We start from the raw sequence: 16,131 nt of genomic DNA on the forward strand, positions 1-16,131 counted from the left end.
CTGCCTTCTGCCATGCGGCCACCCAGCAATCCATCTTAGAATTTTTCCAGTAATCCTATCTAGTCTATCTAGGTCACTTTTCAGAGTGACCTAAATTGACTTCAGGGATGGCCAGAAAAGTGGCAGCTATGCTTTTATCAGGAAAACTGCAAGGTCTCACACCTGGGGAACAGTAACCCCAAAATAACTTATACACTTGGTAGAGTTGAACTAAAGTCAGTAGTGGAAGAAAGGGACTTGGAAGTTACGATACAGTCAGATATGATGTTCTCTGAGCAGAATTGTAGAATTGCAAGAAAGGCCAATTGTGTCGTATCGATGATTTATCGAACATTTGCCAGTAGAGATAAGGACGTCATAATCCCATTATATAAGGCTATTGTTAGACCAGACTTGGAATACTATGTTCAAGTATGGAGACTGCACCTAAAAAAAGACATCAAGCTTCTTGATATCCAAAGACGAGTGATTCGTCTGGTAAGATCGGCAAATGGATGTCCTCATGAGGAAAGACTTCGAATATGTGGGTTGCACAGCTTGGAAACTAGACACCTTAGAGGCAACTTGATTGAGGTGTTTAAGGCTCTAAGAGGCAATAGTAAAATGAACGAGGATGAAATGATTCTAGAACTAGGGGCCATAAATTCAAGTTACGGGGAGGGGATAAGTTTAGACTGCATTGCATGAAGTTTTAATTGTAGCCAGCAGGTTATAAATTACTGGAATAAGTTACCTACGTGGGTGGTGGAGGCTGAGAGTTCAGGGAAATTCAAAGGTCAGTTGGATAGTTACCTATGGGAGGAGGAAATACATAGGCTGTCGATTTCCTTTTCTCTTATTATTATTTATTTTATTTAATTTTATCATTATTATTATTATTTTTTTTTTATTTATTTGTTTGGCTGGTCCGACATAAAGCCTTAGGCTTTCTTGCAGCATATGACTAATAGTAAAACTAATCCCAAGGCATTTTACTGTGTCAAATGTCTTGCTGAAATCCAAATAAACTACAGTCAGTCCTCATATAACACGTGTTTACATTACACAAATTCGATCATACACGATTTATAAATAGGGGAACGATATCTTATATAACACGAACCGAATTCGCTTATACACAATTCGCTTTTGTGTTTACAAGAAATGGCAGTCGAACTCAGAATCACCCCAATTGAACGCAACATGATAGGAATGAAGAGGAGATTCTGAAAATGTATTTATGTGTTTTATATCAGTGAAGGGGAAACATATTTCGCCGTAATAATGTAAAATTCCAGCTATCGGTATTATCGCAAATGCAATTAAATCGAGTTTACTACCAGTTTATAACAGATTCCACTAGCAGGAATGCAACTGGAAATTATTTTTGTTTTATGGTAGTAACCCCCGGAAATGTGCTTTAGTAAAATGTGAGGTGTTAATAGTGTATCTCTGCCTTTGTTTATTCAGTTACTACGCGCGCAGCTTTGTTTATGTGTATCAAGCGTGCCTCCTCGTTTTGTAATTGTGCTTTATTCCCTAAAAATGAGTAAAATGCTTAAAAGGTGTGAAAAGGAAGCGTCCTAGTGAAGACACTGCAGGTTCAGACAGAAAAAAAAAAAAGAAGCAATATCGATAAACAGAGGCGGACTGGGTCAAAAATTCTTACCCGGGAAAATTTGTAGTGTCCTCACACTAGCGTTTATGGCCAAAATCACACTGGCCACCGGGGTTTCCCCGGTAAGGCTTATGGCCAGTCCGCCACTGTCGACAGAGAAAAAATATGAAACCGTGAAACGCTTTGAGCGAAATGAAAGACCACGTGATATTGTACGTGCTACAGACCTAAATGAGGCAACGCCAAGAATTACAAAGAATGCAGAGAAAATAAAAAGAACTTTCATTGCAAGAACAACTCAAAGTGTAATTAAAATCCATTAGCTTACGACACAAAGAATTGGAAGAGATGAACCAGCTGTCATCTGTTTGGATAGAAAATCAAACAAAAAACAAGTTTGCTTACGATAGAAGCAAAGGCATTAGCAATATTTTATTACGTAATAGTCGTATTTTATTCGTAAAAAATACTTACGTATTTTTTATTATTTATTATATTATAATAAAATATAATATAATAATAATAATAAATATTATAAAAATTATAATTTATTTTTTATTACGTATTTTGTATTTTAATCGTTATAAAGTATTTTATTATGATTATTTATTGTGTTTGGTAATGTTTTGGTTACCAATGTGTGTTCAAATTTGGGTGGTCGGCACCTAACCCTATTTTTCCCATAGGGCCTGTTCTTTATATTGCACGATTTTGCATTGCACGGGGGTTTCTAGGAACACAACTATCGTGCTATACGAGGACTGACTGTACATTGAAATTGGGCCCTACAACCAGCTCATGAGTAACTATGTTGAAATAGCTTACTGTTAGTTAAACATGATTTTTCCCTTATCAAAGCCATATTGTATATCCTTCAGAATGCCACATCTATCTAAATGTCCCCGGAGTGCACTCTTAATCATCCTCTAAGATTTTCCCTACCACTGAAATCAGATTAACTGGTCTGTAATTACCAACATCACTCTTAGAACAGCCTTTGTGTATTGGTGAAACATTGACACTTCTCCAATACAAAGGAGAAGTGTCTCCCTTGGGTCAAAAGATGCCCTCATTTTTTTTTTTTTTTTTTTGATTTGGTAGTTGTTGGCGCATCGGCTTCTGTGGCCATATTGCACCTCCCAAGGTTTTTGCAGTACTTTGATCCAAGCCCGAGGCGGGAATCGAACCCGCGACCTTTGGGTTGCCGGGCAGGTACTTTACCCACTCGGCTAGCCCGGTCAATGCCCTCATAATTAACCTCAACGGTTCAGTAAACTCTCTGGCACCCTCCCTCAAAATTACCAGATATATGCCATCAACCCTGGGAGCCTTAGTTGCCTTTATGCTCAAAAGTTTTTCTAATAAACAGTTACCTGTAATTACAAATTCATTAATTTCATATTAATACATAACAGAGCAGCAAAGGCTTAATAGGTTTGCGTTATAAATAAATTAGTTTAGAAATGAAGGAATTACCTCTATGATGTCTTGAAGAACACTTCAGTGCTGATACTCTCCATTGTTGAATATCTATACAAATAGATTACATGTATTCCACACCCTCGTAGACAAAATCAATGATCCAATGCACCACGGAATCGGAGGCTTGCATTCCTCAAGCCCGACCCCCCAAAATATATCGAATCACCAACCCTAATCTCTGAGTGAGAGAATACAATATGTCCGTATTTTAAAAACAATTTAAACACTACGAAACCAAAGAAATAATGAATCCATACTTTTAATACTTTAAAAACTAATATTAAAACATAAAAAACATTAAGATTCCTCTGAAACATTAAGAAACTAAAGAATTTTGTTACTTCCCTTCCTGAAGCGGACGGGGCTTTATGACCAGGGTCATGATCACAGGAAAGTAAAACCGCAGGTATTGCAGTGGAATTTTATAGCATGGAAATTAGTTGTGATCCTGGCACATACACATGATGGACCATGAATCTGAGATGGGGTAGGTAGGGGCAATGTACATTGACTGAATTTTGATGTAATTTAATTTCAAGTGTCTCCAAAATTAATATTTGGAGATGCATGAAATAAAATTACATCAAAATTCAGTCAATATACATTGCTCCTACCCCATCTCAGATTCATAGTCCTTCACGTGCATGCACCAGGATCGCAACTAATTTCCATGCTATAAAATTCCACCGCAATACCTGCAGTTTCACTTTCCTGTGATCATGACCCTGGTTGTAAAGCCCCGTAAAAATGAACGAGGGAGGGAAGTAACAAAATTCTTTAGTTTCTTAATGTTTCAGAGGTGTCTTAATGTTTTTTATGTTTTAATATTAGTTTTTAAAGTATTAAAAGTGTGGATTCATTATTTATTTCGTTTTGTAGCTTTTAAATTGTTTTCAAAATACAGACATATTGTATTTTCTCACTCAGAGATTAGGGTTGGTGATTTTATGTATTTCAAGGTCGGGCTTGGTGAATGCAGGTCTCTGATTCCGTGGTGCATTGGATCATTTATTTTGTCTACGAGGGTGTGGAATACACGTAATCTATTTGTATAGTTTTTCAACAGCAGAGAGTATCAGCACTGAAGTTGTTGTTATGCTGTTATTTGGTTTTTAGGAGCATTAGCAACTAAGGCCATATTGCTCCGGGATATGCGGTGGTCATTCCCTGACCTTTCCGCATCCTCCGTATTTGGTGGTGACAGGGCTCGAACCCCGGTCTAATCAAGAAGCGTGTGGTACGCACTGCTGCTCCTTCCCACCTGGCTACGGAGACAGCACTGAAGTGTTCTACAAGACATCACAGAGGTAATTCCTCCATTTCTAAACTAAATTAATTTCATATGGATCAGCCTCACTTGCACTGTCTTTTCTCAGCATGAAGGGTCTTTTGTCAATAAAGCCCAATGCAAAGTACCTATTCGATTCAGCTGGGTTATCTAAGACTTTACCACACACACAGTGCACAGGGTCCAATATAGTTAACTTTCTTCTTAATTGTATTCACATACAAGAAAATTTCCTTGACCCCATTCTTTGTTCTCTCTTAGCCAATTGCTTTCTCATACACAACCCTGGCTTCCCTAACCATATTTGTGGTGCTATTACAGATCAACTTGTAGGCTGATCTGTAATAGGCTACCTGTTGTAGTCTTCAGTGCTTTTCATTGCTCCGTAACTATCCCATACTATATTTTTCTGCGCTATGTGACCAGCCAGCTCCACAGTCATCCATTTTGGCATCCTCCTGCAATATTTTCTTAATGGTATGTAAGCATTCATGGCTTCTGTGATTTTTGCTTTAAAAGTATTCCATAATTCAAATGAATCCACCCAATTTATAGATGCCATGTAGTGCCTTAACTTGTCAAGGTTTGGTTTTTAGGAATATTAGCAACTAAGGCCATATTGCTCCGGGATATGCGGTGGTCATTCCCTGACCTTTCTGCATCCTCCGTATTTGGTGGTGATGGGCTCGAACCCCAGTCTAATCAAGAAGCGTGTGCTACGCACTGCTGCTCCTTCCCACCTGGCTACGGAGGCGCCAACTTGTCAAGGTTTGACAGGTTAAAGCACTGGAGTTAAAGGTAAAGGCACGGGTTTTAACTTCAACTACTGCAACACCTTTCTTTATCTTCCAACTGACAATTGTGTGTTCACTACCTGACAATGATTCCTAAACTTTAAGCCTGTGATGACGACGTCTAGTGACCTTGTCTACTAGTTGTTTGGTTTTTAGGAGCATTAGCAACTAAGGCCATATTGCTCCGGGATATGCGGTGGTCATTCCCTGACCTTTCCGCATCCTTCATATTTGGTGGTGACGGGCTCGAACCCCGGTCTAATCAAGAAGCGTGTGCTATGCACTGCTGCTCCTTCCCACCTGGCTACGGAGACAGCACTGAAGTGTTCTACAAGACATCACAGAGGTAATTCCTCCATTTCTAAACTAAATTAATTTCATATGGATCAGCCTCACTTGCACTGTCTTTTCTCAGCATGAAGGGTCTTTTGTCAATAAAGCCCAATGCAAAGTACCTATTCGATTCAGCTGGGTTATCTAAGACTTTACCACACACACAGTGCACAGGGTCCAATATAGTTAACTTTCTTCTTAATTGTATTCACATACAAGAAAATTTCCTTGACCCCATTCTTTGTTCTCTCTTAGCCAATTGCTTTCTCATACACAACCCTGGCTTCCCTAACCATATTTGTGGTGCTATTACAGATCAACTTGTAGGCTGATCTGTAATAGGCTACCTGTTGTAGTCTTCAGTGCTTTTCATTGCTCCGTAACTATCCCATACTATATTTTTCTGCGCTATGTGACCAGCCAGCTCCACAGTCATCCATTTTGGCATCCTCCTGCAATATTTTCTTAATGGTATGTAAGCATTCATGGCTTCTGTGATTTTTGCTTTAAAAGTATTCCATAATTCAAATGAATCCACCCAATTTATAGATGCCATGTAGTGCCTTAACTTGTCAAGGTTTGGTTTTTAGGAATATTAGCAACTAAGGCCATATTGCTCCGGGATATGCGGTGGTCATTCCCTGACCTTTCTGCATCCTCCGTATTTGGTGGTGATGGGCTCGAACCCCAGTCTAATCAAGAAGCGTGTGCTACGCACTGCTGCTCCTTCCCACCTGGCTACGGAGGCGCCAACTTGTCAAGGTTTGACAGGTTAAAGCACTGGAGTTAAAGGTAAAGGCACGGGTTTTAACTTCAACTACTGCAACACCTTTCTTTATCTTCCAACTGACAATTGTGTGTTCACTACCTGACAATGATTCCTAAACTTTAAGCCTGTGATGACGACGTCTAGTGACCTTGTCTACTAGTTGTTTGGTTTTTAGGAGCATTAGCAACTAAGGCCATATTGCTCCGGGATATGCGGTGGTCATTCCCTGACCTTTCCGCATCCTTCATATTTGGTGGTGACGGGCTCGAACCCCGGTCTAATCAAGAAGCGTGTGCTATGCACTGCTGCTCCTTCCCACCTGGCTACGGAGGCGCCCCTTGTCTACTAATGACGAGGTCTAGAATATTCTCACCCCTAGTACTTTCTCTAACACACTAGCACAAATAATAATCATTTAGTTTATTTAAAAATTTTTTTCCTCATGGCGAGTTTCCCCTACTACTTATTTCAATCAATCTGGGGCAGACTGAAGTCACCCATAATAAGACATTTGCGCTTGCTTGCCCATTTCATCTGCATGTGGAGACTCGCTTCATAACTTTCTGGGCTGTAGATTACTCCTACTCTCACTGTAACTTCAGACTCAGCAAGAGTTCTTTTGGTACTCAGGCTGCTTTTTATAAGATGCATGACCCCAACAACCCCTTCTATCTTCCCTAAATACATTATACAGGGTCCAGTCACAATATTATGACCACCCTCCCCAATGCAGGCATCACACATGCCTAGCAAATCATATAGCGCACGTGTCAAGTTCACACACTGGAAGCATATAAGGCTTGATGTTCGGCATCCGTGAACACAGTAACAGCCTCTGTCATAGGCAAAGCATGTGACCTATCAGACCTAGAAAAAAGGCATGATCATCGGCTATCGGGCCAGGGGTGCCAGCATTTCAACAGTGGTCAAAGTGTATCAAGACTGGGTGAATGGGACAGTTTTGACGACCCAACGTGCCAATTGTGGAGCCTCATGTGCCATTGATCCCAGAGGTGAACGTCAGCTGAAACGGTTGGTCAGGACTGATCAGCGTGCTACTGTTGCTCAACTGGCTGCCAAAATGAACCGTGGAGCCAATAGAAAGGTCTCCAACACGACTGTGCAGCGAACCCCATTGCGCATTGGGCTACGGAGCAGATGCTTGGTGAAAGTACACATGCTGATGGCCATTCATCACAAACAACAGTGTCAGTTTGCGCAGCAATACTGACACTGGACCCAGGCAAAGTGGCAATGGGGGCCTTCTCCGATGAGTCACGGTTTCTGCTTCACCGAGTGGATAGACGGTGGCGTATTAGGCATGAAACCTCTGAGAACAGACACCCAGACACAACTGTTAGCAGTAGGCAGGCTGGTGGAGGCGGTGTTATGGTCTGGGAAATGTTTTCATGGCATGGCTTGGGTCTGCTGATACCTATGGAGGGCATCCTGAATGCAAATGATTACCTATCGATCGTCGCCAATCAGGTACACCCATAAATGTTGACTGTGTTCATAGGGGCATTGGTATCTATCAGCAAGACAATGCACCATGCCATGTCATCAGAATTGTCCATGAGTGGTTTGAGGAGCAAGACGAAGACTTCAAGCTACTCCCTTGGCCACCGAATTCCCCGGGTGATCTTAACACAAAAGAAAATCTATGGGACCACCTTGATCGACACATCAGACAGACAGATCCTCCAGCAAGGAACCTACAGGAACTCCGGGGTGCACTGCAGTCTGCATGGTCACAGATACCTGTAGCAACCTTCTGCGGACTTATTGAGTCTCTCCCACAGCAGTTGACTGCAGTGCATGCTGCGAAAGGTGCACATTCTGGATACTAGGTAGGTGGTCATAATAATGTGACTGGACCCTGTATATACAGTAGTGGAACATGTCCCATTAAGTGTCTACAGGAATGTAGTTAAGTGTCTACATTACTGTAGACACAGTTAAGACTAAGTAATCTTCTATAGCAGGAGTGGCCGACTTAATTTGTGATGCGATCTACTTTTTTCCTTCAAAATGTGCCGCAATCTACCATCTCAAAAATTTCATTGCACAAGGTGCACAAATTGAAGGATCACTGTATATTTAAAATTCGTAGTGATTGACCGAAATTAAATACACGATCGACTGGTAGATCGCGATCAACTCATTGGCCACCCCTGTTCTATAGTTTACTACCCTGACACACCCCTTGAAGTTATTTAGGTTTGTTTTCCTAACTTTATCTTCCCTCGCTCATTTGCAATGTTGCTACCCTCAGAACATCTTACCAATGTCAGCTGATGTAACAACAAACAAGAATTCTTGAGGTGAGTACTAGCAGTACTTTGACACAGATCTAAATTACCTTTCTCCCTCTAATTAGCAGTTTCTCTGAATCCTTAAGGTATCCTCAATGATACTAGCAAAAATCCTTGCACTACCTTTGTTAAAACAAATACCATCCCAAAAAAAAGGGATTCCTTCTACCTACAAATTAATGACCATTGCTTTTTGAAAATATACAAGAATAGTTTTATTTATTCTCATAAAGACTTGAGACACTATTACTATTTTTTAAAAATCTTTAACAGAATGCCTTAAAGTTCATAAAGTCTAACTGTTTCCAATAAAATGTTCAATGAAAATTAAGAAGAGCTAGCCTTCTTTAATTATTTCATTTTCTAGATCTCTTCTTTTGCAATTATTTTCTTATAAAAAGTATCATTTATATAGGCAAACAATATCTGCATGCAAGCACATACATATATACATAAACGAACAGTTAATAAATCCTGGATTGAACGAAAAATTTACCCTGCATGTTATGGTCTCCTTTCCCATCTGCTTTCCAAACTCTATGAACTTGTTGTAAGTAACATCACTTGTTTCAGGAATTCTTATTATCTATAGAGAAAAGATATATAAGAATTGTTCTGAAAAATTAAAAAAGCAATATTTTCATTTCAGTTTTCTTTTGATATGAAAACTGCTTTTGAAATCAAGAATTGTGAAATCAAATACTGTTAAACTTAGTTATAGTGTCATTGAGGGGACTACAATATTGTTGACATCATAACTAAGGTTGACATTTTTTACAATTACATTGAAGTTAACAGGAACATAATAAAATTTTATTAACAGATATAAAATGCATACATTTCACACATAGCTGTGAATCAGGTTACAATAAATACATGTTCACAGGCACTTCAAGCACTATTTATTTACATACATTAAAACACAAATTTATATATGTACAATGTTATTTGTACAATATACTGCCCATGTAATAATACTGAATTATCTAACTTAGCAGTTCTCAAACTGTGCGTCACGATGCCATGGGGAGGTGCCATAATTTACCAGGGGATCACGGATGATGTAATAGTTTATGTAAGATTTCCATAGCAAATATTAAAAATGTATTAAGAATGATATTTTTTACTATTAGATATCTCCTAGTATTTGATCAATATTAGAATTGGATTTTAGGCATTAAATCTAAGTACAGATAAAAATTAAATGTTGGAAAAGAAATATGTGCCGCCATTTCGAAAACGATGCATAGGTTTGACGAATTATGCAATAAAAAGCAAGCACAGACATCACATTAATGATTTTTAAGAATAAAATAATATCTCCCGATTATTATTTCATGTATTAATATATTAAAAATAAGAAATTGTGCAATCATAGATGTTTTACTTCAAGGGTGCCATGAAAATTTTACAGGTCAAGGGAGGCGTGGGCTCGGAAAGTTTGAGAATCGCTGATCTAACCAAAATCTGTTTTTTTTTTTTTTTTTGACAGCAGAAGCATTTTTTCCAAATCATATTCAATTTTTCAATTTTTGAAATGATATGATTGTCCTCTGTTTTTATAAAAATTATCCAAATTTAGCTGCTTGAAGTGCTTCACTAATAATCAAAATTCCAGTTCTCCATCTTCATCATGCTCACCCATTCGATTCTTCATTTCATCAACAATTTCATCACCTATTAAAATTTGCTATGTACAGCCACTTCCTGACTTACACAAGGGGCGTGTTCCGTGGAACTCTACGTAAGTCGGACTCTCCCTAAATGCTTATGCAGCACTCGCAACTCTGCACGCTGAATTTGATTGAAGCAAAAAAGAAATGTTTGACGAATGTGTAAATAGAATTATTTATTCAATTTTTTTATCTCATGTGCAGAAAAAATTACAAAACTGTACAAAATTAGAAAAATTTCAAAATTATAAAATTACAAAAAGAGAGAGGCGACAGGCATGTCGTCAGGAAGTTTTACCTTTCGAGCATCATTGCCAGAATTAACTCTCCAGCTGATAAGCATGCCGCTGTGGAGATTTAGGGTTTTTTCCAACACATCACAAAATTTCTCTGCATTTGCAGAAGCGACACTGCCGACTTCACTGCATACTTTAATGTTTTGGAAACCAGCGTGATGCTTGAACCTATTAAACCACCCGTTGCTTGCCACGAACTTGGCATGGGGTTCACCATACTTATCCTTAATATCTTCATAAATACCTCTTGCTTTTGCTTGAATGGCCATTGGACTCAGGGGCACTTGCTTCTGAATCTGATTTTCCATCCATATTATTAATAGCTTTTCCATCTTCGATATAGCACCTGAATGCTATTTTGTGATTACTGTTGATATTAAATGAATTGATCCTTTAACATGTTCTTTTATACGCGCACTGTCCCTTAAAATAGTACTGTATTCACTGTTGAAGCAGCGAGACCTAATTCTGTGCAATAGATGATAAACTTTGTCCTGCTTCGTACTTCTTAATCATCTGCATTTCTAAATCAATTTTGTTTCGTTTCCTAACACTGCCAGCACTTGCACTTTCCGTTGGTCCCTTTCCCTTCGCCATTGTAATAAATAAATAGGAATGAAGAGAAGATTTTGAAAATTTATTTATGTTTTTATATGACTGAAGATTTCAGTGAAGGGGAACTCGTTTCATCATTATACCGTTAACACAAAAACCCACAGAATTTCAGTTATCGATATTACCATAAGTGCAATAAGATCAAGTTAACTATGCGTCTATAATAGATTGTGCTAACAGAAAAGCCCAATAAACCAGAAAATATTTTAGTAAAATATCACAAAGGCATTCAAAATTGATTCTTATAACAGAACACATGATAATCATGAAAGTGTAGTGCAATTTTCATTATAAAAATGACCTTTTAGAGAGATAAATAGCTTAGTTAAATAGCGAAAATTTCAACTTCCGATGTTTTGGAATGAATTACCAAAAAAAAAAAACAATATGTTATTCGGTTCATATATGATATTTTCACGATACTTCCATTTATTCCTATGGGATTCAAAATATTTTTAAATTTGCTATCAGCCGGAAAAACTTATGTAAAGTCGAATTTCCGTAAGTCAAGTATTATGTAAGCCGGGAAGTGGCTTTACGTAATTATATTTATCAGCAACCATAACATAACTTTCTAAATCACACTGATTTAAATCTACATGATATATTTTATAAATCCATTCTGATAAAGGCAGGTCTTCCTTGTTACTTATTAGTTTCGACAGAATCAGTCCTAAAACCCCACATGACGAAAAGCATTGTAGATGCTCTTTTCACATGCTCTATTCCAGGTGTTTTCTACATTTTAGGCTGCATTCAGTAATGTTATTGTGCAGCTTTTCCCCTCCTTTAAGAAATGCAATCATTTTATGCAATATTATTTTTTAAAAATGAGATATGAAACTTCACATAACACCTTGATAGATGAGTTGCAAGACACTTATTGTTTTTGTTAAACTACAAGTTTCATGTTTTGATATGCCTTTTCTCACTTTTGTCCACTTTGTGTGTCACTCAATTGTCCAAAAGTAGTTTCAATCGTGTCTCTGTAACACTCATGATCCCACTGAAGTAGCTCACATTCAAACAAGTCCAATGTCATTCAAGAAGTGAGCTTCAATTAAATCCTTGATGGGAAGGATAAAAAGAAAGTCTAAAGTACGACTTATTACGGTAGGTAAAACTCATTTTATAGTCTGCACAGGACATACTACTATTCCTTTTATACCAAACTACTCTTCCCCCTGCAAATATTATCTACCAAGAATTGTATATGTTCTTTAAATATCTTATATACCTATCCACTTCCAACTAGGTGAAAAGTTTTATCTTGAATCTTCAATTCAGTTTTTACTTACTGTTATAAGAAAGTCGTACTGTAGACTTTCTTTTTATTCTTCCCATCAAGGATTTTATTGAAGCTCACTTCTTGTTACTAACTAGGCACTGTGATTCAGGTAGATTTCTAACCTGTTTTTTCAGAATATGTTATACTCTACAGTCTCCAAAAGATTTGGTAGCTAACATCCTTACCTTTGAGTCTTCAATCATCTAATTGATGCCTATCTGTCATTATCCACTCTTGATTTGTACTAAATTCTATCACCATTGGATTTAATTATTCATTGGACCTTCTGTCAACCATTTGTCTTCAGTCAACTGAGTATTGCCTTTTATTATTTGCACTGGATCTCCTCTTCAAACCACCTTTCACCATTGAGTATATTTATTATTGCTGAAATTTTATTTAGTACCTGTTCACTTTTGTATTTATTACAAAAGTGAACAGTATCTGTTCACTTCCAAGTAGTTAATTAATTCTTTCTGAAACTTTTACTAGGCCACCATTTTGGATGACAGACTTTATTCTTGACCTATATCATCTCTTATGTCATTTCTATACTCTACATCTAAGGATATCATTTTCATATTTTTTTAATGTGAATTAGAATATCCTGGTTTCGATAAAAAAATTCTTTATATATTACAAGGCTTTAAGTATATAGTAGCCATACCATTTGGTCTACTTTCTATTAATTCTGACCTACATTCATTCTATTTTTTACTTGTAGCCATGACAGCCATTTCATGACTTTGATTCACTGGACTTGTCACTTCTGTGTTTAATATATTTATTTTCATTTATACACTGATATATTTTTATTTTCTACATATCTTTTGTCTTTCTGTCTACAGAATTCAATTATTCAATTTAATTGTCTTTTTGTCTACAGAATACAATTATTCCAATCACATATTTGTATTATAATTAACATTACAGATAAGACTTTCTCTTTTCCAATGGTCGACTATAGAGGTAACTAAGTTCTCCTTTTTCACAGCTCTCTATTAAGTCCATTATATTACTATAAATAATTATGTGCCTGTTGCATAGCCTATATACATTTATCATGCATAGCATAGATACATTTTTCAACTCAACTGAATATGTTCACAACATTTTTCCCGCCTTCTTACTTCTACTACGAATTTTTTAAAATTTTTTATTTTTTTTGGTTTTTAGGAGCATTAGCAACTAAAGCCATATTGTTCTGGGGATATGCGGTGGTCATTCCCTGACCTTTCTGCATCCTCCGTATTTGGTGGTCATGGGTTCAAACCCCGGTCTAATCAAGAAGCGTGTGCTATGCACTGCTGCTCCTGCCCACCTGGCTATGGAGGTGCCCTACTACGCATTACTAGAAAATTCCAGGTATCGTCTTTATACTTTATTTTCACATTTTACTTTCTGTTTCAGACTTTGTTGGCTCATATTTTTTGGCTTTAGATGTCCTCTCTTCCTTATTCAGAAGCATTTGGTATTGGTCTCTTTTTCATACTAACGCTTACAAAGTCAAGGGACTTACTAAAAGGATGGGCTTTACAACACCTGCTAGCATAGTACGTTTAATATCTTTTTCTTTACCTTTTATATTTTTACTTTCTGATTCTACCTTATTCCCATTTGTAAAGCTATTAGTGTAATACAAGGGCGATAAAAATGTTCCAACTACCCTTAATCTCTCGCTATTTTTGTCTCTATCTATTCAATTACACATTTATCTCTTCTGCATTGTAAACTTAATCTGAAAATTTTTATCAAATTTATTCACTTTTACACTAAATTAGGATTCTAATTTACATTTTTTTTGTTTTGTTTTTTTTAACACTGAAAACCCTTATTTGTATTGCAATTTTATTTCAGCTTTGATTTACCTTAATTTCTTTTTTAACTTACACTGCATAGGGACTACCTTGTCCATACTTTGTAAGAGTGATGCTCCTTTTCCTTTTAAATTTTATTCTTTTATGCTTTATTTCGTTTCTCTTCCACTGTTATGGACAAGTAAAGAAACAGTTCCTGACACATGGTCAGGTGTAGTCCCCTGATGAATTACTTGACCATGTATCAATATTTACTTTTGCTAACATCAGATTTCTGCATTTTTGCTATCCCCTTTTTTTGACTTATAGCTAAATTGGCCCACCCATTTCTGATGATAACTACCTCACCTTTTATTTTATTTGTTTAATCATTATGTATTAATCATTTTGCATTACATTCCTGAATTGGCTTTGCAATTCAGCCTATAATTTTCTAATTTATCATAATATATAGGATATTCACATTCTTTCTCTCTTTTTACAAACCGACAATACTTCCCATTTCTGCTATCCTCAACCTTTCAGTTTTTGGCAATTTGTGTATTTTACTCCAATCTCTGCACCTTTATCAAAATTTATCAGACCTATAAATTCCCACATATAGATAAAAACTTTTGCATCCTTTACTGCTGCTTTGTAGATTTTGGTGCATCTGTCATATCGTAACTATTTATATTTTTATTTTCTATCAACTCATACTACATGTTTAAATTCATGATTATATATTGCTTTTCATATAAGCAAGCTTAGTGTTATATATAAATGGATTAATAATGTAACTCTTTAAAATAAAAGTTTAAAGAGCCACATAGAAAAGAGGTAAACAGTAGATGAAATGGTTTCAGTGAAAGCAAGATTAATAAATTAGGTATGACAGACAGATGCACCAAAAGCGCAAAGCAGCATTAAAGGATTCAAGAGTCATGTAATTTGTATTAATATTAAATTAAATTAAGTAAGTATACATGGATGTGAAAGTTACACAAGGTGCCAATAACTATAAGAGTGAGGAAAGTAGAAAAAGAAGAGTAGTAGATTAGTGAAAGGTGAAAGAATGTTAATATCCTAGAGGTTATGATGAATTAAGTAAATTATGGGCTGATTTGCCAAGCCAATATAAAGTGGGGGAACTGTAAAGTAAAATTAGAACAACAAAAATTGCAAATAAAACTAAAAATAAAATGAAAATGGTATAAAGTGAAAATAGTAATAAAAATTAAAATAAAAATAAAATGTAAATGGTATAGCTGTCATTAGATATGGGGGAGAATAAATAATTTTAGTAAAAGGTCTAATATAGGTAATGCAAAAATGCTTGATCTGATGTCAGCAGAAATAAATATTGATAACATGATCAGGTATTTCAGGGGAACTACACCTGACCATGTATCAGGAACTGTGTTTCTATACTTGTGTTGGCGCCTCCGTAGCCAGGTCGGAAGGAGCAGCAGTGCGTAGCACACGCTTCTTGATTATACTGAGGTTCGAGCACGTCACCAACAAATACAGAGGATGCGGAAAGGTCAGGGAATGACCACTGCATATTCCCGGAGCAATATGGCCTTAGTTGCTAATGCTCCTAAAAACCAAATAACAACAACAACTATACTTGTCCGTAGTAATAGAAGAAAAGTGAAAGGCCAAAAAGGAATGAAATAAAATTAGCACTTTCTAATAAAGTACGGACATCATCATCATCATCAGCCATTTTCAATCCAATGCAGGATGAAGGCCTCTCCAGCAACTTTCCAGTTCCTTCTGTTTTGAGCACTGGCCATCCATTTACTACCCAAAAACTCGTGAATTTCATCTATCCATCTCCACTTTTGTCTTCCAGGTTTTCTTCTAGTTCCTCTTGGGTACC

General features: G+C 36.8%; 1 protein-coding gene across 1 annotated transcript in view; it reads right to left on the minus strand.

Moving 5' to 3' along the window:
* The window catches only part of LOC150088202 (hydroxyacyl-coenzyme A dehydrogenase, mitochondrial-like), a 155,821-nt gene that overhangs the window by 46,217 nt on the left and 93,473 nt on the right, over nucleotides 1-16,131 (minus strand). The window contains exon 6 of the mRNA XM_090369383.1: nucleotides 9,075-9,164. Within this exon, the coding sequence (XP_090225509.1) occupies nucleotides 9,075-9,164 (90 nt within the window). The remainder of the gene's footprint in view (nucleotides 1-9,074; nucleotides 9,165-16,131) is intronic.

This window comes from Mastigoproctus giganteus, chromosome 3 (genome assembly GCF_048544385.1).
Source record: "Mastigoproctus giganteus isolate SK-2022 chromosome 3, ASM4854438v1, whole genome shotgun sequence".
Lineage (NCBI taxonomy): Eukaryota > Metazoa > Arthropoda > Arachnida > Uropygi > Thelyphonidae > Mastigoproctus > Mastigoproctus giganteus.